The 25,464-nt window shown below is 43.9% G+C and overlaps 1 protein-coding gene across 7 annotated transcripts in view; it reads left to right on the top strand.

Annotated features, from left to right (window-relative positions):
• The window catches only part of cux1 (cut like homeobox 1), a 445,449-nt gene that overhangs the window by 165,577 nt on the left and 254,408 nt on the right, over positions 1-25,464 (top strand). For all 7 annotated transcript variants that reach the window (XM_033045571.1, XM_033045568.1, XM_033045567.1 and 4 more), the window contains exons 7-8: positions 6,746-6,822; positions 13,599-13,665. In XM_033045571.1, coding sequence (XP_032901462.1) covers positions 6,746-6,822; positions 13,599-13,665 — 144 coding nt within the window. The remainder of the gene's footprint in view (positions 1-6,745; positions 6,823-13,598; positions 13,666-25,464) is intronic.

Raw genomic sequence — 25,464 nt, 5'->3', positions numbered from 1 at the left:
TGGGGCAGCACTGGAGAAGGAAGTGGAACCATATGAGGTTGAAGAAGTTTATAAATGTATATGAAGCACTCAAAAATAGTTTTGAATGAACGTGTGTGTGAGTGCACAAAGTGTAGGAACTAATTTTGGAAAGCTGCAGGCACTAAATATGAACGACCGACCAGTTTACAATTTTCATTCATTCTTTTGGTTGCATATCATCAATTTACAAAGCCCATTCTTTGCTACATTGAAAAATGCACCAATCACCATCCACCCATCCATAATGGATTTTGTATTTCCTTACGCTATCTTTTGCATTTAGTTTAGTTTAATTTAGAGATAGAGTGTGGAAACAGGCCTTTCGGCCCATCGAGTCCGCGCCGACCAGTGGTCCCCATACACTAACACTATCCTACACAATTTACACAATTTACAATTTTACCGAGCCGTTTAGCCTACAAACCCCTACGTTTTTGGAGTGTAGGAGGAAACCAGAATTCCGCGGAAAAAAAATGTAGGGCACGGGGAGAATGTGAAAACTCCATACAGACAGCACGGGTAGTCAGGATGGAACCCGGGTCTCTGGTGCTGTAAGGCAGCAACTCTGCCGCTGCGCCACCGTGCTGCCCTGGCGTTATAGACATCGTCATTATAGAGGTTTCTTCCAAGAGGCTTTAAATGCTTCAGCAGTTCTGAGGATTACATATCTATATTACTAAAAGTCTGATCTTGACCACTTCCTGTTGTTCTGTATATTGATTTTAGAAAAAACGCGGCCACTTACGGCTGCGATTTTTGGCCATCTTACTAAGTCCCCCTCCGCTGCGCAGGACAAGAGGATTTTTCCCATCGTTGAAAAATAAAAGAGTTAATAGTGTTTAAAAAATGTTGAGATTCTCTCTCCTGAAAGCCACGCCCCTTCTGGTGGGACTATAAAACCCGGAAGTGTTGAGTGCCTCAGTCAGTCTCTGCAAGATGGGGGAGCGAGAGGGTCACGTCTCTCAGTCTGAGCTGTGAATAACACTGAACACATGTCTACTAAACTGTGAGTGGTTTTACTGACCTGTCAGTGCCCTTAATGTGATTTGAAAATATAGTTTGGAAATGCTAAAGCTGTGTTGCCTTTGGTTTGGAAATCCTAAAGCTATGTTGCCTTTGGTTTGGAAATGCTAAAGCTGTGTTGCCTAATTAAAGTTGCCTTGCCTAAGTAAAGTTGCCTTGCCTAAGTAAAGTTGCCTTGCCTATTTAAAGTTGCCTTGCCTTCTATATAATTAAAAGTCTAATCTTGACCACTTCATGTTTGCGCTTTATATTGATTTTAGAAAAAAACGCTACCACGTACGGCTGAGATTTTTGGCCATCTGACAGTCCCCCTTCGCTCATCAGGTGCTGAGGATTTTTCCCATCGATGAAAAATAAAAGAGTTATTAGTGTTTAAAAAATGTTGAGATTCGCTCTCCTGTCAATCACGCCACAAAGGCAACGCCCCTTCTGGTGGGAGGGGGGGAGGTCATGACTATAAAACCCAGAAGTGTGGGCGTGGCTCAGTCTCTGCAAGATGGAGGAGGGAGCGGTCATGACTCGCTGTCTTTAGTGGCCTTGCACTCTGCTTGAAATGGTATGAAACTGTACTTGAATTTGGTGGCCTTGCACCCTGCTTGTAATGGAATTTCAAGGAATAGCCGTGTCAACTGTCAGCCCACCAGCCGTGAGTGAGTGAGCTGCCAGCACAACAGGCTTGAGTGACTGAACCACCAGCCCAATAATCCATTCGGCCCACAATGTCCATACTAGCCCTCTGGAACCAGTCCCTTCAGCCCACAACACCCATACTAGCGCTCCAGAAAGCTCCCCCACCCACTGGCCACCAATATTGGAATTGGTGGAGAGGTGGAATATTGCATCGGGGGACCAGGCCTCCCGTGTGATGCTGGGACCCAACGGGTCCCACTTAGTCTAGTTCTTTAATAAAAATCATGGCAAGCTATAGCCATTAATACGGCAATAATTAATAGAAGTGGAAAAAGTTAAAAGTTTGCTGTACGTCAACCATTTGTTAAATCTTGCTGAGTCAATAGAATCATACGTCGTACAAATGGGCCCTTCAGCCCATCACGTCCATACCGATCTGTTTGCCCATCTATGCTCACACCATTTGTTTTGATGAAGGACTGTATCCTTCAACGCCTTGCTTATTTAAGTGTGTGTCTAAATGTCTCTTAATTAGAGTCATACAGCATGGAAACAGGCCCTTCAGCCCAACTCGTCCATGCCAGCCAAGGTGACGCATCTAAACTAGTCCCATTTGCCCATGTTTGGCCCATATCCTTCTGACCCTTTCTTATCCATGTACCTGTCCAAATGCCTTAAATGTTGCCAATGTACCCGCCTCAACTACCTCCTCTGGTAGCTCCTTCCATATACCCATCACCCTCTGAATAAAAAGCCCCTCAGGTTGGTATTAAATCTTTCCCCTCTCACCTTAAACCTATGCCCTTTGATTCCTCTATAGTAATTAAATCTAATTCCACTGTTTCCTCTGGCAACATGGTCCACATAACAGCCACCTTTTATGTTGTGGTGGCACCTGGTGGTTGGGCCTCTAGCTACACGAACCCTCAGCAGTCGGGGGTAGGGTCACGTGACTGGGCAATGATAGGGTGGAGTTGTCACTGGTTATAGGAGTGTGTCCTGGTGTATAAATATATCGAACCCCGGGACAACTCTCTCTCTCTTCTCTTTTTCCTCTCACTGCGAGCTGACCAGCTCTCTTCTCTCTTCTGGTGAGTGTCCTGCCACCTCAGCAGGAGCTCAACTCAAGCCCACGAGGCAACAGCTTTGCAGCAGCAACAATGCATGTGTGTTAGAGGACTAAATGTGTGTGTATATCTATCTTTAATGCCTGTATAAAGAAACCGTTTATTCACAACGTTTGGGGCCTCTATATTGGTGACCCCGACGTTCCAAAACAGATATTTGGGATTTCCTGAAGCACGCAGCCGACCATCTAGCATGGTGACCTGATGTCGGCAGCCGGCAGCCCAGCTCTACGGTAATGAATGAAGCCGTCAACTCTGCGCTGCACCCGGACGTTGCCTTGGGCCCTACCGCCGCGGTCGTGCCGCTTGACTCCCGCCTATGCCTAGTCTAGCCGATCATAGGCCGCCTGGGTCGCCCGCCCGCATTCCGGGCGCACTACAGCAGACAGCGGCGCAGGAGCCTCGGCTCTCGCTTTCCCTCCCGCATGACCCGCCCGGAGCCGATCACTGGGGCTGAGAGGCCGCGTCTCCGCCGCTGTTCCCCCACCAGCTGCTGCTTACCGGAGTCGAGAGGCTGTGACTGCCACCACTCCCCCACCAGCGTCAGCCCTCCGCCACCCATCGACCACCGGCAGTCAGCTACCCGACACTTCGCCGGCCGCTGCTCATGACCTCGCCTCCCGAATGAGCGAGCCTACCTGGGGCGGCTACCCAAAGACGTCCTTCTGCTCCTCACCGGCGCGGACTCGGATGATCGCAAGGCGCTGGCTGCCCGTCCGGTCGGCCCAGCATCGGGGTGGAGCCTCGGCCGGTCTCTGACGACACCGGAGTCCCTACCTGCAGCGGGACTTATCCTATTCCTCGCATCCCCTTTCAAATGTTCTGCCTCTCAGCTTAAAGCAATGCCCACCTGTTCATTTCTTTCACAGATGGGATGTAACCAGCTGAGTTTCTCCAGCACTCTGTGTTTTGTTCAAGATACCAACATCTGCAGCTCCTTATGTCTCCGTTTGTTTTTGATAGCCCTATGGGGAAAAAATACTTTGCTTATTTGTAACGCTCATAATCCTACATACTTTCAGGACACTCCTCGAATTCCTTCACACCAGGGAAAACAATCTCTCTCCATTACTAAATCCAGGCAACATCTTAGTGCGCTTCACCTTCTTTCTCCCCAATGCAATCACAATAACTGCACACAATACTCCCAGTGCATCCCAACCAGTGTATTGTAAAGTTGCAAATAGCAAAGAGAATTAGTATTGGGTAGGCTAATGGGACTGAAGGATGATAAATCCCCTGGACCTGATGGACTGGATCCCAGGGTCCTCAGGGAGGTGGCTCTAGAAATAGTGGACACATTGGTGATCATTTTCCAATGTTCAATAGATTCAGGATCAGTTCCTGTGGATTGGAGGATAGCTAATGTTATCCCACTTTTCAAGAAAGGAGCGAGAGAGAAAACGGGGAATTACAGACCAGTTAGCCTGACTTCGGTGGTGGGAAACATGCTGGAGTTAATTATTAAAGAGGTAATAATGGGGCATTTGGATAGCAGTAAAAGGATTAGTCCAAGAACATGGATTTATGAAAGGGAAATCATGCTCGACTAATCTTCTGGAATTTTATGAGGATTTGACAAGTAAAATGGATGAAGGAGTGCCAGTGGATGTAGTGTATCTAGACTTTCAGAAAGCCTTTGATAAGGTCCCGCACGGGAGACTGGTGACTAAAATTAGAGGACATGGTAGGGTGTTGACATGGATAGAAAATTGGTTGGCACGGAAGCAAAGAGTAGGAGTGAACGTGTCCTTTTCAGAATGGCAGGCAGTGGCGAGTTGAGTGCCGCAAGGCTCGGTGTTGGGGCCGCAACTGTTTACCATATATATTAATGATTTGGAAGAGGGAATTAGGTGCAACACTAGCAAGTTTGCGGATGACACAAAGCTGGGTGGCAGTGTGAACTGTGAAGAGGATGTTAGGAGGTTGCAGGGTGACCTGGACAGGTTGAGTGAGTGGGCAGATGCGTGGCAGATGCAGTATAATATAGATAAATGTGAGGTTATCCACTTTGGCGGCAAAAACAAGGGGCAGATTATTATCTCAATGGGGTTAGGTTAGGTTAGGTAAGGGGGAGGTGCAGTGAGACCTGGGCGTCCTTGTACACCGGTCACTGAAAGTTGGCTTACAGGTACAACAGGCAGTGAAGAAAGCTAATGGAATGTTGGCCTTCATAACAAGAGGATTTCAGTATAGGACTAAAGAGGTTCTTCTGCAGTTGTATAGGGTGAGACCACATCTGGAGTATTGTGTACAGTTTTGGTCTCCTAATTTGAGGAAGGACATCCTTGTGATTGAGGCAGTGCAGCGTAGGTTCACGAGATCGATCACTGGGATGGCGAGAATGAGGAATAGGTATGAAGAAAGATTGAAAAGACTAGGTTTGTATTCACTGGAGTTTAGAAGGATGAGGGGGTATCTTAGAGAAACATATAAAATTATAAAAGGACTGGACAAGCTAGATGCAGGAAAAATGTTCCCAATGTTGGGCGAGTCCAGAACCATGGGCCACAGTCTTAGAATAAAGGGGAGGTCATTTAAGACTGAGGTGAGAAAAAACTTTTTTCACCCAGAGAGTTGTTAATTTATGGAATTCCCTGCCACAGAGGGCAGTGGAGGCCAAGTCACTGGATGGATTTAAGAGAAGAGTTAGATAGAGCTCTAGGGGCTAGTGGAGTCAAGGGATATGGGGAGAAGGCAGGCATGTGTTAATGATAGGGGACAATCAGCCATGATCACAATGAATGGTGGTGCTGGCTCGAGGGGCCGAATGGCCTCCTCCTGCACGTATTTTCTATGTTTCTATGTCTTGTATTCTGTGCAAAACACAGTGCTGGAGTAACTCAGCGGTTCAGGCAGCAACTGTGGGGCAGATGGACGTTGTCTATCCATTTCCTTCCACAGATGCTGCCTAACTTGTGTCGTTACTCCAGCACTGTGTGTTTTGCTCAATGTTGCAGCACCTGCAGTCCCTAGTGTCTCTGTTTTGATATATTTGGGTGTGTTACAGTGGCCTTTGGCAAAAGGTGGTTTAAAATATCTAGAATGAGCTATTCATCTTTGGCAGAATAAAGGAAAATGTTAATATAACTGGTTAGCCTGAATTAAACTATATGTTTTCTGATATGTGTGAGATGCTGCACTTTGGAAGGTCAAATGTAAGGTGAAAATATATAATTAATGGCAAGACCCTAAAAAGCATTAATGTACAGAGGGATCTTGGGGTCCATGTCCATAACTCTCTGAAAGTGGCAACAAATGGATAGAGTGTTAAAGAAGGCATATGGCATGATTACTTCCATCGGCTATAGCATTGAGTATAAGCGTCAGGAAGTCACCATGCTGCTTTATAGGATTTTCGGCACACCGCATTTGGAATATTGTGTGCAATTCTGGTCGCTCCATTACAGGAAGAACGTGGAGCTTGCATAGGGATGCAGTGAAGATTTACCAGAATGATGCCTGGATTACAGACAGACTGGTATTGTTTTCTCTGCAACGCTGGAGGTTGTGGGGAGACCCGATAGTAGTACAGTATATAAAATTATGAGAGGGTAGAGAGTCAGAATATTTTTCCCAGGATGGAAAAATCAAATGTAAGGGGGCATAGCTTTAAGGTGAGAGGGTCAAGATTCAAAGGAGATGTATGGGGCATGTTTTTACACAGACGGTGGTGGGTGCCTGGAACGCACTGCTGGGGGTGGTGGTTGAAGCCAATACGCTCATGACATATAAGAGATTTTGGATAGGCACTTGCATATAGAGAGATATGGGTTATGTGCAGGTAGATAAGTGATGGTCCTGGCATCATGTTCAGCACAAACATTGTGGGCCAAAGGCCTGCTCGAGTGCTGTACTGTTGTATGCTCTTATATATATGCTACTGAAAAAGTGTTCTTTAAGAAATCTGTCTTGACATTTATGTTACTGAATTGATCTTGCAGGAAACTCCAGGAGACTCAGACGTCTTTGGCCTCCAAATTCGACGAAGCTGATCACAAAGTCCAGGCTTTGCAGTCAGGTAATTGATTGACTTTGATATTGTGGTTTCAGGGCTTCAAGACCACATTAACATCTATTTCCCCGAATGGTGTCGAGGGAGGAGCTATAAGGACGGGTGTTGCATATTCTGCAGTTGCAGGGGAAAGTACCTGGGGAGGGGGCGGTTTGGGTGCGAAGGGATGAGTGAACCAAGGAGTCGCGGGAGGGAGCGGTCTCTACGGAAGGCGTAAAGGGATGGAGATGGGAATATGTGATTCGTGGTGGGATCCCATAGGAAGTGACGGAAATGTCGGAGGATGATGTGTTGTACGCGGGGGCTGGTGGGGTGGAAGGTGAGGACCAGGGGAACTCTTTCCTGTTACATCTGGGGGAGGGGATGCCAGAACAGAACTGTACGACACATAGGAATCACGAGTGAGGATCTCATCTATGACAGAAGCGGGGAAACCCACCTTCCCTGAAGAATGAGGACATCTAGTTATGGAACACCACATGTTAGGAGCAGATGCGGTGGAGACAGAGGAATTGATTGTGGAACACCTCATCTTGGGCCTGTACATCGGCGAGACCAAACATAGACCTGGTGACCATTTTGCTGAACACTTGCGCTTGATCTGCTGAGGTCTATGGGATTTCCCGGATGACAACCATTTCAACTTCCCTTCCCATTTCCACACTGATCTTTCTATTCTGTACCTCCTCTGTTGCCAGAGAGAGGCTACACACTAATTGGAGGAATAGCACCTCACATTTTGCTTAAAACCCAGCGGTATGAAGAAGGGTCTCGAACCGAAACATCACCAGTTCCTTCTCTCTAGAGATGCTGCCTGTCCCGCTGAGTTATTCCAGGTTTTTGTGTCTATCTACGGTATGGACATTGAATTCTCTAATTTTAAGTAACTGCTACTAATACTTACCTCCCCTACCCCCTTGCTCCTTGGTCAATTAACCAGTTCCACAGTTGTCCACATTGTATCCATATTAAGATGACACCTTCCCTAGCTGCAATGGGCCTACCAGGGCACTACTCTGACTGAGGTCATTTGTTGCTGACCCTAGTTGCCTCTTGTCTTTTCTCACCTCCAGCTCTTCACCCCCACCCTGTACTTTCAGTCTAAAGGAGGGTTCCAACCCGAAACGTCGCCTATCTTTTACCTCCAGAGATGCTGCCTGATACGCTTATTTACTCCAGCACTTTGTGTCCATCTTTGGTGTAAACTAGCATCTGCAGTTCCTTGTTTCTACATTACCAGAATACTCCCTGGATTAACATGTTTCATCTACAGGGAGAGATCGGAAAGATTTGGATTGATTTCTCTGGAACGTCGGAGGTTGAGGGGATAGATATATATAAAATTATGAGGGACATAGATAGGATAGACAATCAGAACCTTTTGTCCCAGGGTGGAAATGTCCAACACTAGAGGACATATCTATAAGGTGAGAGGTGGGACTTTTAATGGTGATGTGGGAGGCAAGTTTTTTACACTTGGTGCAGAAGGCAGATAGGATAGTGGCATTTAAGAGGCTTTGAGATAGGCAGGGAATGTCGGGATATGGATCATGTACACGTAGATGAGATCAACTTGGCATCATGTTGGGCACTAACACTGTGGGCCAAAGGGTCCGTTCCTCTGCTTTACCATTCTATGCTCCTTGTTCTATGTTTTCCATGTGGTGATCCCTGCTATTAACTGTTGAACCATTAAATCTGGATTGATCAAAGCTGTGATTTAATTTTAAAAGCTGTGTTTAAAAGTCTGCTGTGAGTTAACGTTATGACAGTCATTTTAGTTTTGTTGGTAGACGCCATATACTTCTTGAAATGGGTTTAGATTTATTCTTGATATCAAAACGTGATCTCAACTGGTTACTGGCTGCAAAGTATGAACATGAAATGCCGTTCATGTCGTCAGCAAAGTTTCCTATGAGTGTCGACCTACGTTAAAGAGCTCAGTCTATGCTTGGCACCATTGGTTTGAGAAATGGAGGGGGAGTATCTTTACGCATTTAGGGGCATTTTCAGGGCCCTTGTTGGACAGATGAGAGTTTCATTAGCTATCTTCTACTTAACAATTTTTGGTGCTGCTGAGCAACAACATTTAAAAGTAGTGAAAAGGACACAAAGTGCAAGAGTAACTCAGCAGGTCACGCAGCATCTCTGGAGAACATGGATATGTGACGTTTCAGATCGAGACCTTTTTCAGACTGGGAAGAGGAGAACATTTTCAAGGTAGGCATACCTAGCGAAGATTTTGCAGCAGAGCAGACAAAATGTTGAAACAAGGAACTGCAAATGCTGGTTGATACACAGCTTGAAGAAGGGTCTCGAGCTGAAACATCATCTATCGATGTTCTCTACGGGTGCTGCCTGACCTGCTGAGTTACTCCAGCACTTTGTGACCTTTTGTGTACTAACCAGCATCCGCTGTTCGTTATTTCTACGTTTGAAAGTGGTGTCTAGAATCACTAAGACATGGAAAGCTAGACGCCATGTGTTGATTAATGATATTAGTGTAGATAAGCACATTATGGTCAACATGGATAGGGTGGGCTGAAGGGCTGTTTTTGTGCTGTACGAAGTGATGCTAGTATCCCAAGACTGTTTTCTAATTCATGTACTATCCAAACCTGTTAGACCAAAAAATAATGAGCATGGGGAGTATATTCAGCTTTTTTTGATAATTTATAAAGCAAAGAAAATTCATTTGAGAATTGGCTCCAAAGTTTAATAAAATGAGCTGTTTATTTTGACTGACAATTTAATTAACAATAACATTTGATGAGGGCAGTGTGTTTATTGTAGGCTATGTAGATTTGATGATGAGCATTTGAAGGCACTGGGCCTGTACTCGCTGGGGTTTAGAAGGATGATTGAAACTTACTGAATAGTGAAAGGCTTGGATAGAGTGGATGTGGAGCCGATGTTTCCACTAGCGGGAGAGTCTAGGACCTGAGATCATAGCCTCAGAATTAAAGGACGTTCCTTTAGGAAGGAGATGAGGAGGAATTTCTTTAGTCAGAGGGTGGTGAATCTGTGGAATTATTTGCCACAGAGGGCTGTGGAGGCCAAGTTAATGGATATCAATTTTAATGGATATTTTTAAGGCTGAGATAGATAGATTCTTGATTAGTATGGGTGTCAAGGGTTATGGGGAGAAGGCAGGAGATTGGGGTTAAGAGGAAGAGATAGATCAGCCATGATTGAATGGCGGAGTAGACTTGATGGGTCAAATGGCCTAATTCTGCTCCTATCACATGACCGTTTGACCTTATTTGTAGCAAAAAATGACACAAATGCTGAAGTAACTGCGTAGGTCAGACAGCATCCCTGGAGAACATGGATAGGTGATGTTTCACAGAGTGCTGGAGTAACCCAGCGGGTCAGGCAGCATCTGTGGAGAACATGGATAGGTGACGTTTCACAGAGTGCTGGAGTAACTCAGCGGGTCAGGCAGCATCTGTGGAGAACATGGATAGGTGACGTTTCACAGAGTGCTGGAGTAACTCAGCGGGTCAGGCAGCATCTGTGTAGCAATGTTACAAAATTTTGAGATTTTAAAAATCAAGTCTGTAATTTATCCCATCAGATAAAGCATAAAAATAAGTTTAATTTGACACCTAATTCACTTTCATATCTCAAGTATTTAAAAAGTTATGGCCATTTTCATACTCGGAAATGAGCATCTTGTTCCCTATTGATTTTCTATGGACATAACAAAAAAGTTGTGATCGTGAACAGTCAAAAGCCCATAACTTTCTTAAAAATTAAGAGAACTGAATGAAATTTTCAGTTATCATAGATTGAAGCATTCTGAAACAAATATAAAATAATCTTACTTGGATGACCTGAAATTAAAGCATATAATTAGTTAGTTACCTAATTGTAGCTAATTTCAGACTTCAATTACTAGATCTAAACATCTATCCATTTCTTAATAAATTATTAACATTTTTAAATAGCCTAAATGTCCAAATAATATTCACAAATAATTCACAATAAAACATGATTTTTAAATCTCATTTACATTAATTTATAGACCAAATGGAAGGAATTCAGTGTTCAATTGCTGTAAATAAATGCCCATTTAAATCAGCTTTCTAGTGGGATCCTGTGGAACGCGCTGGTTTAGAACGTTCACATTGCGGTAGATTTGTGCCCCAAATGCCCAGAAAAATACTGCGCGATATAATGGGGCCAAATTGAGCTACTCGCAATATTAAATTTTGTATAAAGGGATCTTTAGAAGCCCTTTTTAATGTAAAAATATACAACCTAACTTCTGCTATTTGCTTTATGAGACTCTGCGGTTGCTGGCGGTCGCGGGTTTAGAGATTGATTTTTAAACTACTATAACTATTATACGAGGCCTTTAAACCTAATAATAGCTTTTGCGACGGGGTCTTCCAGCGATTTTTCGTTAATAATTAACTAGGCTGAACATCTTCGATTTGAACAGCCTAGAGAAAATCGCGTTTTAAACCCGCCCCCTCTAAACGGCGCCAAAATCGCGCACACCCGCAACGGCAGATTTTCAAAGACGCTTCAGGTACGCTTTGCAACATACCTACTCTGTGGAGAACATGGATAGGTGACGTTTCACAGAGTGCTGGAGTAACTCAGCAGGTCAGGCAGCATCTGTGGAGAACATGGATAGGTGACGTTTTGGGTTGGGAATCTTCAAAAAAGCAGCACCTACAGTTCCTTGTTTGTAGATTTGTAGCTCGGTGTCAAGAAGCAAACTAATGGTTAGTGGGGTGTTCTAATGATTGGAATGCTCGGGTGAAATACACACAGTGCACAGCTCAGTTGTTTGTTTTTGGCATTATATATATATCAGTAAATTAACGCCTAATGTAGTGAGCATGATAGATTCATATAAAATACACAGTCACAGAGTAACAAAAATAGTTGGACGGTAAAGTGGCAAATGATTTAATCTTGAAGTGTAATGTTATTGCTTTGAGGAGGTAAGAGAAGGGAATATATAGGAGCTACTGAAGGGTTTGAAGGAACAGATGAACCTTGTGTGCAGATCCTACACTTAGTTCAACTGTGAAATTTTGAGGAGCTTAGATGACATTTTTTCCCTAACCCAGAAGTCACAAACCAGGTGGGGTATAGATTCAATACGATTGGCAGAAGGATCAGGGGAGAGATTTAACAAAATAAATCATGAGTTTTTATTAATTTAGTTTATTGTCATGCGTACCGAGATACAGTGAAAATCTTTGTTGCGTGCTAACCAGTCAGCGGAAAGACAACACATGATTGCAATTGAGCCATCCTCATGTACAGATACATGATAAAGGGAATAATGTGAACAATAAATAGTGCAAGGTAAAGTCCGATCAAAGACAGTCCAAGGGTCTCCAATGAAGTAGATAGTAGCTCAGAGTTGTTCTCTAGTTGGTGAGAGGATGGTTCGGTAGCCTGATGACAGCTGGGAAGAAACTGTTTTCATACTTCTTGCCCGTTGGGAGAGGGAAGAAAAGGGAGTGGCCAGGGAGCGACTGGTCCTTGATGATGCTGCTGGTCTTGCCAAGGCAGCGTGAGGTGTACATGGAGTCAATGGAAGGGAGGTTGGTTTGTGCGATGTTTCTGGGCTGTGTCCTCAATTCGCTGCAATTTCTTGTGGTTTTGGATGGAGCTGTTCCCAAATCATAGATGGACACAAAATGCTGGAGTAACTCTGAGGGTCAGGCAGCATCTCTAGAGAGAAGGAATAGGTGACATTTCGGGTCGAGACCCTTCTTCAGACTGAGAGTCAGGGGAGGGGGATACAGAGGTAAGGAAGTGTAAGGTGTGAGAACGAGACATCAAAGGGGGTGGAGATGTCGACGGAAAATGAGAATAGATCATTGTTAGCTTGGAGAAGGTAACAACAAAGCAAACAGATAATATGTAATCTGGGACAGTAAGACTGGTTGGAAAACTGGGAAGGGGGAGGGATGGAGAGAGAGGGAAAGCAAGTTACGAAGTTAGAGAAGTCTATATACATACCACTGGGATGTAAGCTGCCCAAGTGAGGTGAGGTGCTGTTCCTCCAATTTGCACTGGGCCTCACTCTGACAATGGAGGAGGCCCAGGATAGAAAGGTCAGTGTGGGATTTGGAGGGGGAGTTAAAGTGTTTAACAACCGGGAGATCAGGTAGGCGGATTGAGCGGAGGTGTTCAGCGAAATGATCACCGAGCCTGCACTTGGTCTCACCTATATATAGGAGTCCACACCTTGAACAGTGGATACAGTAGATGAGGTTGGAGGAGGTGCAAGTGAACCTCTGCTTCACCTGAAAAGACTGTTGGTGTCCCTGGATGGAGTTGAGGGAGGAGGTAACCATGTTGTGATGCATCCCAATATAATGCTTTCTATAGAGTGATGGAAATATGGATGTTGGATTGAAAGGGTGATAGAGGCAGACACCCTCTTACTGTGCACTTGAAGAACCACGAAGAAGGTAGGGCTGCAGGCAGAATGTCGGGCAGGTGGGATTAAACTGGATAAAAATGTTTTACCTTGGCACAAAGATGTTTGGACAAACGACTTCCTGTGTCATAAATTTTCTTTCATTCTACTTTGCTGTTGGTTTTTATTTGCTCTTTTAACTACAGACGGTCTTCTCCCTATATTTACCGAGTGCTTATTTTACTAATTCCTATTACAGAACACACTGGACACACCTGAGTGTATGTAACTAGATTTATTAAAGATATTGCAGAATTCATTGGGAATTGCTCATTGAACAATTGCCGTCTCTGCTCCTCTTTAAAATATTCTTTCTTTTGCATTGCAGTTTTGGAATCGACACAGACCGAGCTATTTGATTTGAAAACAAAGTATGATGAAGAATCAACCGCCAAGTAAGTTTCCTAAATTACAGAGGGGCAAGTTGCTGGTGTGTGTGTGTGCAAGATGGGATAGTGTACTGGTGTGCAAGATGGGATAGTGTACAGGTGTGTAAGATGGGATAGTGTGCTGGTGTGTAAGATGGGATAGTGTGCTGGTGTGTGTGTGCATGATAGGTGGGATAGTGTGTGTGTGTTGGTGTGTTTGTGAGATGAGTGGGTTAGTGTGTCCATGAGGAGCCTCCAGCTCACTCCCACCCAGGGTACTGTTGTTAGGCAAACAATGGATCAAATGACTCTGGCCATGTTTGCTTTTCTGCCTCCAACTGATAAACCTAACTTTTGGTTGGAAAAGTCATTGAAGAAATCTTAGTTTATATACCAATGATATTTTGTGTTTCTGGATTGTTTCTCTGCAAATTTTATGTTTGGTCGCTCTTTTTACGTGTGCCTCGTGTTTGAAAATTGTCATGAGTTTCTTGTTTATTTTTTGTTGAGTTGCGGTTGTTGTTGTCGAGACCAGTACTTGTTTCTCTTTCTCAATCTTTGATGCAGTTTGTCTAGTTTCTAGTGTTGGGTTGAGAATTCCAGTGCTGGGCTTAACATTAATGACACACAAGAACACATCACCAACTACTAGCATCCTCGATGGTGGGGACTTAAAGAAGAATTTGAATTTGGTTATCCGTGCAGTATTTTTGGATGAGGTTGCTTACAAATGTAGACGCAATCTGTTAGAGTAACTCAGCGGGTCAGGCAGCATCTCTGGAGAAAAATAATAGGTGACGGCTCGGGACCTTTCTTCAGACGTTCTTTTCCCGGTTCTTTTTCTCCAGAGGTGCAGCCTGACCTGCTGAGTTACTCCAGCATTTTGTGTCTTATCTTCGGTAGAAACCAGCAACTGCAGTTCCTTCCTTACACTATTTTTTACAAATGTGTTGTATTAGATGTTAATCAGTATTTCTGGTATTGATTTGGTGCACCCATAAGTAGAGGACAATGTAAAAAATGTGTGTAACTGTATTATTGGGATCATTGATTTAAAGTTAGCATTTCATTCAGCTTTTGGTTTCGTGGATGATTTTCTGATTGTGTTTTATGTCTCTGACAGAATAATTAACTTTTCCGTGAAGTATACAAAAGAATGGCCTTGATTTTTATTACTTGGCATGCTTTTAATGTTGTCCACCATGCTTTCTTTGCATACAGTGCAGTTGAACTGTATGGCACTTGCCTGTGGGTTGGGTAGGATGTGTTTCTAGATGATAGTGCTAGTGGTGTGGTGAGATACATTGCTTGCAGCTGATTCTGTACTACTTCACGGTTTGAGGAACAAGGTTTGTTTGATAGTGCATTCGAGTGGAATATTTAAGTGGAATACTTTATTTTGTTATTTCATAACTTCTAGGAGCAGAAGTAGGCCATTTGGCCCATCAAGTCCACCCCGCCATTCAATCATGGCTGATCTATATTTCCCCTCTCAACCCCATTCTCCTGCCTTCTCCCCATAACCCGTGACAATTTCCTTTGGAGGGGCTGGTTGCAGCGCTGAAGTCTGGTGATTGGGGACAGAAATGGGGATTGGGAAAGCATCTCTTGGAATTTGGAAAACCTGACGACTGATGTATATTTGGGATTTGTGTTCATCGCTACGGTGTAAGAAATCTCCAAGTTGCAATGCAATTGCAACTATTTTATCTATACAACTATAACTCAGACCCTCTCTCACACCTCCCGCTGCTGAAAGACTCATCCATGCCTTCATCTCCTCCCGACTGGACTATTGCAACTCACTTCTCCTTGGCATCAGCTCCACCTACATCAACCGACTCCAACTGGTCCAGAACGCAGCCGCCCGACTCATCACCCACACCAAATCCTGGCATCACATCACTCCAGTCCTCAAACAACTTCACTGGCTTCCCATCTCCCACCGGATCACCTACAAAATCCTGGTCCTCACCTACAAAGCCCTCCACCATCTGGCCCCCCCATATCTCACTGACCTCCTCTCCCCCTACCAACCCTCACGGTCCCTCAGATCCACATCAGCCGGTCTCCTCTCCATCCACAAGTCCAACCTCCGCAGTTTTGGGGACAGAGCCTTCTCCAGGGCAGCTCCCAGGCTCTGGAACTCCCTCCCCCAACTGATCCGCAATTCCGTGTCCCTCACCATCTTCCAGTCCTGCCTCAAGACCCATCTCTTCACCTCTGCCTATCCTTAGCCCCACGTCCCCCTCCCTTTTCATCTGTGCATGAATTGCCTCATCTTGTGTTTTGAATTGAATTCTGTCTTTAATTTGTGTACTAGTCATGTCTCTACTGTTTATTTCATTCCCCTTACATGTATTTCCTCTACTTGCTAAATTTTTGTAAGGTGTCCTTGAGACTCTTGAAAGGCGCCCATAAATAAAATTTATTATTATTATTATTATAACTATCTGATTTTAAACTACGATCAAATTTTAATGGTGAATGTTGGTGAATCTGTGGAATTCATTGCCATAGTAGGCTGTGGAGGCCAAGTCAATGGATATGTTTACGGTGCTGATTGACAGATTCTTGATTAGTACGGGTGTCAGGGGTTATGGGGAGAAGGCAGGAGAATGGGGTTGAGACGGAAAGGTAGATCAGCTGTGATTGAATGGCGTAGTAGACGATGGGCCGAATGGCCTCATTCTGCTCCTAGAACTTATGAACGTAATGAAAAAGGGAGAATGACTGGGAATGCTGAATCCCATTGACTTTCTGTTTAAAAACAAAAACTGTTCAATTTTTCTGTTTCCTTTGCTCCAATTTATTCAGAAGCGATACCTATGCAATCAGTTAAAAAGACTGTTTGAAAAGTTGTTTTTCAATGTATTTTGCATCATTTTTGGTGCAGCAATGGGACAATCTGCAGGTAAACAGTACACTGTATAAACTTCTTTGTGGGAAGCAGATGGTAGCTTGAGGTCTTAATGTAACGTCAATACAGGTTTGAGACTTAGACTTTCATGTAAAAACAGCAACTTGCAACTATACTAAAATAAATAACTTTAGAGGGAAGTTTCAGATTCAGGGACAGTTTCTTTCCAGCTGTTATCAGGCAAGTGAACCATCCTCTCACCAACAAGAGTGCGGTCCTGACCTCCCATCTACCCGATTGGAGTCCTTGGAACTATCTTTAATCAGACTTTATCCTGTATCTGTTCACTGTGAACAGCTTGATTGTAATCATGTATATACCTTTCGCTGACTCGATAGCAAGCAATGAAAAAGTGATTCACTATACCTAGCTACACCTAACAATAACAATCTAAACTAAACTAAAAGTTTGATTACATTTTGTGAATAATTGTAACTTTTTCATTTGTCATTAAATTGAAAAAGCTGTAATAATTACAAGTTTTGTGACAAAGAAAACTCAATGATTATGGTTAAGTGTGACAATGTGTGGCAAGGAGTGTGATAATATACAAGGTGAATCTATTCATTCCATTACTATTATCCTCATGGTGCTGCACTGTCCACACTGATTCATGATGATTAATAGTTACGACAAGGAAACAGATTTGAGCTACAGAGCATTATTCATAGCTACATTAGTGGTATTTTTGGCTTTATTTCCTAATTGTGCCAATACTAAGTGCAAACTGTAAATCAATGCCTATAATTGCTATTAGTAACTGATGTGCTGTTGCTGTGGTTGTGAAGAAAGGGAGGATATGTTTGCAAACATATGTTGGAAAACTTTACAGAGTAGCTTTAGGACAGCTAATTTACAGTGACAAAATACTGTTTAAAGTTCAGAGATACAGCGCGGAAACAGGCCCTTCGGCCCACTGAGTCTGCACCAACCAGCGATCCCCGACAGTTTACAGTCCTTACCGAAGCCAGAGCACCCGGAGAAAACCCACGTGGTCACAGAGAGAAGGTACAAACTCCGCACAGACAGCACCCGTAGTTAGGATCCAGGTCTCTGTGAGGAAGCCACTCTACCCCTGCGCCACCATGTCGCCCTGTCAATAACAATCATTGTGGGATTGGATCATATTACATGTTCAGACTATTATTATTCTGTTTATTCTTTAATTCTGCATGTCCTTTGTTTCTTCATTTTTGTAAACTGAGGGAGTGCAGAGAATACAGTTGTTGCCGATCAACTGGACTCTGACAACTTGCATTAGTTTTCCAGACACACTTGAGCACACAGAGAGCAGCACTGTCCCAGTTACCGTACTCTGAAATTCAACACGGAAATGGCAGCTTTTATACAGATTTTGACCCTTGAAGACGTGCGTACTCTCTAATGTCTTAACATCGATCACGATACATTCATAGAAACAATAATACAAATAAAATAACACATACAAATTAAACTACGAGTCATAGTGTCATAGAATGATACAGCGTGGAAACAAGCCCTTAGGCCCGACTTGCCCACAACGGCCAACATGTTCCAGCTACACAAGTCCCAACTGCCTGCATTTGGTCCGTATCTCTCCAAACCTGTCCTATCCATGTACCTTTCTAACATTTTGTTAAACATTGGGATGGTCCCTGTCTCAACCACCTCCCCTGGCAACTTGTTCCATACATCACCCACCATCCTTTGTGTGAAAAAGTTACCCCTCAGATTCCTGTTAAATCTTTTCCCCATCACCTTAAACCTACATCCTCTGGTTCTCGATTCACCTACTCTCGGCAAGAAACTCTGTGCATCTACCCGATCTGTTCTTCTCATAATCTTATACACCTCTATAAGATCACCCCTCATCCTCCTGCGCCTCAAGGAATAGAGTCCCAGCCTACTCAACCTCTCCCTATAGCTCAGACCCTCTGGTCCTGGCAACATACTTGTAAATCTTCTCTGTACCCTTTCAAGCTTGACAACATCTTACCTCTAACAAGGTGCCCAGAATTGAACATAATAAATACTGAACATCTCTAAATGCGGCTTCACCAACATCTTATACACTGCAACATGACCTCCCGACTTCTATACTCAATGGTAATGATACATGTTATTCAATCATTTATTTACATTCATTTTTTAGTAAGGATGACTATCAAGAACCTTGTGCTCTAGGCTATAGCAAGCTGTACGTCAAAGGATGCCCATCAGAACCTCCAAGGATGTCCTTGTGCTGTACAGCTATCTTGGCCCTTGTCACACTGAAGCTTCCACAATACCTGGATCAGAGGACTTCAAATATAGGGAGAGATGGGATAGGTTGGGCTTGTTTTCCCTGGAGCAAAGCACGTGATCTCTTCTTGGGGAAGAATTGGCCGGAGGAAGTAGAAACAGAGAATAGGTGTAGGAGTAGCCCATTCGGTCCTTCGAGCCAGCATCGCCATTCAATATGATCAATATGATCATGGCTGATCATCCAAAATCAGTACACCATTCCTACTTTTTCCACCTGTCCCTTGATTCCGTTAACTGTAGGAGCTATATCTAACTCTCTCTTGAAAACCTCCAGTGAATTGGCCTCCGCTGCCTTCTGTGGAGTGATGTAGATGGCCACAATAACAACGTTTGGTTCAGTTTAGTGTAGAGATACAGCATGGAAATAGAACCTTTGGCCCACCGAGTCCATGCTGACCGTCACTCACCCCCATTCACACTAGTTCTATGTCATCCAACCCTTTCATGCAATCCCTACACACCAGGCATCATTTATAGAGGGCCAATTAATCTACAAACTCGCTACATCTTTCTGAAGAAGGGTTTCGACCCGAAACATTGCCTATTTCCTTCGCTCCATAGATGCTGCCTCACCCGCTGAGTTTCTCCAGGATTTTTGTGTCCCCACGTCTTTGGGATGTGGGAGAAAGCCGGAGTACATGGAGGAAACCCTGGACAGCAAACCTTGTCTCTGGCGCTGTCAGGCACTTGTTCTAGCAGCTGCAACACTGCGCCATGAAATATATATTGGGACAGGTACATGGGTTTAGAAGATTATGGGTCAAAGGCAGGGAAATGGGTCTCGTGTTCATGGGCATCTTGGGCGGCATCAATGAGTTGGGCCGAAGGGCCTGTTTCCATGTGTATGACTTTCGGACTCTGTAATCTTGGTACATGAGTTTGCAGTTTGGTGTGGTGCAGTGCAGAGTACAGGCACTATCATGACCTGGGAAGGAGTGATGGGATCAGAAAAGCTTTCAGCCTTTGAGAGATGACAGATCTCTGGCCCATTGTGTTGATGGAACTCTCTCATGACTAGGCTGACAACAGGATACCCCTTTGACCCAGATTACTCAGCATCTTTCAATGCCGTCAGACTTGTGCCAGCACTGACTGAGTTCCAGCTCCGTGCTCCCTGCTCCCTGACGATGACCACAGTGTCTGCATGTTTGAGGAGCAAACAGCAATCTGCTCCTGATTGAGAACAATCTTTTCCCAGCTGGTGTATCTGTTCCTCAATGAGCAGCCTTCACTTGGGTGACAGCAGCCCGTCAAACACAGGCACTCCCTTCTGACAATCAGCGCATCACGAACGAACTGCTGAAAGTCCATAAAGGGGCAAAGACTTTAGTTGACCTGTGCCTACATGGAAAAGGAAGCTGGCTCCACTGCTGTGGCACAGAATCATTCACACTGGCAGAGACTGTAGCTTCTACCACACACTCACTGCTCCCCGTCTCTGCATCGACACGGCTGTGAATTTGGAGATGGACCTCTCTTACAATCGGCAAGGCAATGAGTGGATGGTGGAGGCAGAGATCACCACAACATTTAGGAAGTGTCATGGGAAAACGTGAATCATAACAGCCATGGACTGGCTGCTGGTAAATGCGATCAGTGTAGATATGTTCTTGGTGGTCAACGTGGACCAGGATGGGCCACCGTGTTCACAAATCATCATTCCATTAAGATGAAGTCTAACCTGCTCCCTTTTGAAGTGCGGTTAGCAGTAATGATCTCAGAGTAATCCAAAAGATGACTAAAATGTTAGCCTGTACCTTGTTGAAAGTGCAAAGCAAAGGAGAGGAATGTGACCTTCAGTTGCTCAGTTTTGGCTGCTGCCTTAAGTTTGAGGCAGCCAACCTCAGGATGTTTCGTGCTGGAAGGAACTGCAGATGCTGGTTTACACCAAAGATAGATTTCTCTTTGGCAGTTTACAACCCAGAGAGTTGTCAATCTGTGGAATTCTCTGCCACAGAAGGCAGTGGAGACCAATTCACTGGATGTTTTCAAGAGAGAGTTAGATATAGCTCTTTGGGCTAACGGAATCAAGAGATATGGGGAGAAAGCAGGAACGGAGTACTGATTTTGGATGATCAGCCATGATCATATTGAATGACGGTGCTGGCACGAACGGCCGAATGGCCGACTCCTGCACCTAATTTCTATGTTTCTATGTTTCTAAACCAGCGGTATGAATATTAAGTTCTATAACTTCAAGTAACCCTTGATTTCCCTGTCTCTCTGTCCCTCCCCATTCTAGTTCTCCGACTAGTTCTACTGTCCGCATGATTTAATATTACTGATTATATGCCACATTGTCACTTTCCCTTCAGCTAACAAGGAACCATTCTACATTTCCCTTTTCACCATCTGCTTTGACCTATCATTTTTACACCTTACCCTTCCATATCTCTAGTCTTCCTCTCCCCTGACTCTCAGTCTGAAAGTCTCGACCCGAAATGTCACCCATTCCTTCTCTCCACAGATGCTGTCTGTCCTGCTGAGTTACTCCAGCATGTTGTGTCTATCTCAGGATGTTTATATCTGCCTCAGAGGATTGTGCAAATTGACTATTTGGGAATTATAGGGTTAAATACAGTGGAAAAAGCCTTACTTTTATTTCTATCCTCTTAAATTTAGAAGATTGAGGCATTAAATTGAGATGTTAAATGCTAAGTGTTTGAAGTATGCTGTAAAACCAGTGATCAAATCTACAGCCTCATAGATTTGTCCATCACAGAAACGGAGCAACAGTTTCCAGTATTCACCTTGAAGTTAAGCCATTTAACAATGAAATGAGGATATCTTTTACCCTGCAGAATGTAACTCTGAAACTTCCTTCCCAAAATCACTGTAGATGAAGAGGTCAATGTGTTTATTCAATGGGAAATGTTATTGGCCAAAGCTTTGATGAGATCATGATCAAAAATGATGAAATGGGCCTGATAAGTTCATAAGTTATAGGAGCCGAATTAGGCCATTTGGCCCATCTGGTTTACTTCACCATGGCTGATTTATCTTCCTCTCTTAACCCCATTCTCCTGCCTTCTCCCCATAACCCCAGACATCCGTACTAATCAAGAATCTGCCAATCTCCACCTTAAAACTACCTAATGACTTGGCCTCCACAGCTGTCTGTGGCAATGAATTCCACAGATTCACCACCCTCTGACAAAAGAAGTTCCTCCTTATCTCCCTTCCTAAAAGAACATCCTTTTATTCTGAGGCTATGTCTTCTGGTCCTAGACTGTCCCACTAGTGGAAACATCGTCTCCACATTCACTCTAACCAGATGTAATTGAAAGGAACAGGATTGAGGGTAGATCGATGCAGTGTACAATTTACTCCATTTCAGTTCCAGGCAGTAACACAGATATTTCCACAGACTGTCTAAAACTAGATTGGTAAATTGGGTAGACAATAGACAATATGTGTAGGAGTAGGCCATTCGGCCCTTTGAGCCAGTACCGCCATTCACTGTGATCATGGCTGATCATCCACAATTAGTACCCCGTTCCTGCCTTCTCCCCATATCCCTTTTAAGAGCTCTATCTAACTCTCTTGAAAGCATCCAGAAATGGCCTCCACTGCCTTCTGAGGCAGAGAATTGCACATTCACAACTCTGTGGGTACAATGCCATTCATATCATCTCAGATGAGTACAATACCACTCTAAGAGGCATTGTGCTCATGGATGGTCTGAATGGTAGGTTTTCACGGAGTTTCAGCTCACCGTTATGTAGCTACTGTTTGAAAATGTTGGGAATAGAAGATGAAACAAAATGTGTTCTCGTACATTATGCGGTTTGCTTTCAGACTGAGGCTGCAGCATCTGTTTCTTTTCCACATATATAAACATTGCTGCTGATTTATAGTCCCCAATGGGAGTACAGAATGGGTCTGTGCTCAGTAGCTGTGTTCAGAAATATCTGCAGTCAGAGTGATGAAACCATTTTGATCCCATTGCTTGGAGAACATTTGTGTTCTGTTTTGAGTGTGTGATTGGATTAGCACTTCACAAAGCTCCTATTACAACTGAATGACACTAATTAAAAACAAAGCTGTTTTCCCCATACGGCACTAAGTAACTCAGTTGCTGAAGTGCCATGTTCACAATGATATGTACTGTTAGAATATGAATTCTGGATCCAAACCAGCACAACTCCACATCCCGCCAGCAATGGGTCGTATTGCAGTTCAGCTGCACAAACCTTATATATAATTCTGCTTCCCCAGACAGTCTTGGCTTACTGTGCTCCACTGTCATCGAGCAGTGCAGGTGGTAACTAGACAACGTCTGGGGCATTGGATGGTAGCAATTTTACTTGTCCCACTATATTCACAATAACAACTTAGATTTCACCTGGCATCCTGCGCTACAGGCTGATTAGTGACTTTATTATAAGCTAAAAGAAAATGCCAAATCTCAGGGGTGAAAATGGTGGGTGGGTGAAATATTAACCTGTTACTGTAATGTATTATCCATAAAGAGTTTGTTTCTTAAAAGATTCATTTTTGGCAATCAGATTGCAAGGCAAGGCACCACCTTGACAATGGCAATCATGAACGTATACATCTTGTTTAATGTGATGCCTGATCAGTATAGGGCTTGAGACAGGATTTTTATTACCCTGAGAGCAAACCGAGACAAAAAATATACAGAATTTTGAGGGGAAAACAAATCTTTGATATAATTTATGATTTGTTTTCAACATTGTGAGAATGTGAGAGGAGGAATTTTGAAGGAGCAGTCAGCATGAAATGCAGAGTGTCTGGGTAGCAATTATATTCCCCTTCATTCTCTTTGGTGAGTTCTCAGTCCTAACTGAGGTGGTTTAATTATGGAACCTATTTTTAAGATGTTACTGTAAAATTAGTTATTATTTTTAAGGATTGAGTCAAACAACTATACTTACGCCTCGTAAGTCCCAACAAGCTTGTTAATGTTCAGCACTAGATCGAATGTACAAAAGCTTCTTCAAGAGTAAATTAGGTTATATAACCCTGGTGTTGTTCCAGGCATTCATTTTCTTAGCAATCATGTATTGGGGCTGTACGTTGGAGCAGCGGTAGAGTTGCTGCCTCACACTGCCTACCGCACCGGAGACTAGGGTTCCATCCTGACTAAGGGTGTTGTCTGTACGGAATGTGTAACTTCTCTCCGTGACCGCGTGGGTTTTCTCTGAGATCTTCGGTTGTGGGAGGTTTTATCCCACTCTCCAAAGACGTGGGATGAAAATTGTTGCTAGTGTGTGTAGGATAGTGTTAATGTGTGGGGATCGCTGGTCGGTGTGGACTCGATGGGCTGTAGGGCCAGTTTCTGCGCTGTATCTCCAAACTAAACTAAACTAAAATAAACGTAAGCATCATTAACGGCCAACGGTTGTGCTTAATGTGCATCGACCAGCACAAATACTGAGAGTTCGGACAGCCACACGATGAGAACAGATAAACCAGGATTTCAAAGTGTAGAAACCAATTCCAGTGGGAATTAGCACAGGATGCAGACCAGGTACAGGTCAGTATCGGTGTAGGGTCATGACCCAAATGGTCCCTTCTCCTACACAGATGCTGCCTAACCTGAGTACCTCAGGCAATTTGTTCATGGATACCAGCCAGATTTTGCAGCGTTTACTTTCAAAGGCAAAGCATGCTGTCCATGGGTTCCTAACTGTCCATTATTATAATGGATGACATATTTTCCTCCTGTACCTGAATCAGATGAACAGAATCAGATGTTGAACATCATAGTTATGGTTAAAAAAGCATTGCACTAACCTGCACAAACGTCACTATTTGATAAGCACGAAAAGCTGGAGTAACTCAGTGGGACAGGCAACATCTCTGGAGAGAAGGAATGGGTGACGTTTCGGGTCGAGCCCTTTCCTCACACAGAGAGAGTCTCAGTCTCTCAGGTTTTGACCTGAAAAGTCAGCCATTCCTTCTGTCCAGAGATGCTGTCTGTCCTGCTGAGTTACTCCAGCATTTTGTTTCTATCTCTGGGGTAAATCAGCATCTGCAGTTCCTTCCTACACAAACTACACTATTTCCAAGCTTCACTGCATTTACTCACAAGACTTGAGGATCATCTGAGTATGTTCTGCCTTACCATTTATACAACCAGACAGATAAAAGAGCTTGGATAGATTCAAAATGCTGGAGTAACTCAGTGGGACAGGCAGCATCTCTGGAGAGAAGGAATTGGTGATGTTTCGGGTCGAGACCCTTCTTCAGACTGAGAGACCGAGACTCCCCTCAGTGTGAGGAAGCGGCTCGACCCGAAACATCACCCATTCCTTCTATCCAGAAATGTTGCCTGTCCTGCTGAGTTATGACTACAATTTAAGACCACATAAAAGAGCTTTATGAATTAAATTTGAGTTAATGTCAGATGACATGGAAACAAGGCCCTTCGGCCCAACTTGCCCATGCCTACCAAGATGCCCCATCCGTGCTAGACCAACACCTGTATTTGGCACATAACCCTCTAAACCTATCCTGTCCATGTACCTGTCCCAATGTGTTTTAAATGTTGTTATAGTACCTGCCTCAATTGCCACCTGTGATAACGAAGATAGACACGAAATGTTGGAATAACTCAGCGGGTCAGGCCTATCTTTGGTGTAAACCAGCATCTGCAG

The sequence above is a fragment of the Amblyraja radiata genome, chromosome 28 (assembly GCF_010909765.2).
Source record: "Amblyraja radiata isolate CabotCenter1 chromosome 28, sAmbRad1.1.pri, whole genome shotgun sequence".
NCBI lineage: Eukaryota > Metazoa > Chordata > Chondrichthyes > Rajiformes > Rajidae > Amblyraja > Amblyraja radiata.
The sequence above is the reverse complement of the archived record's forward strand: the minus strand, read 5'-3'. Positions and strand labels throughout refer to the sequence as shown.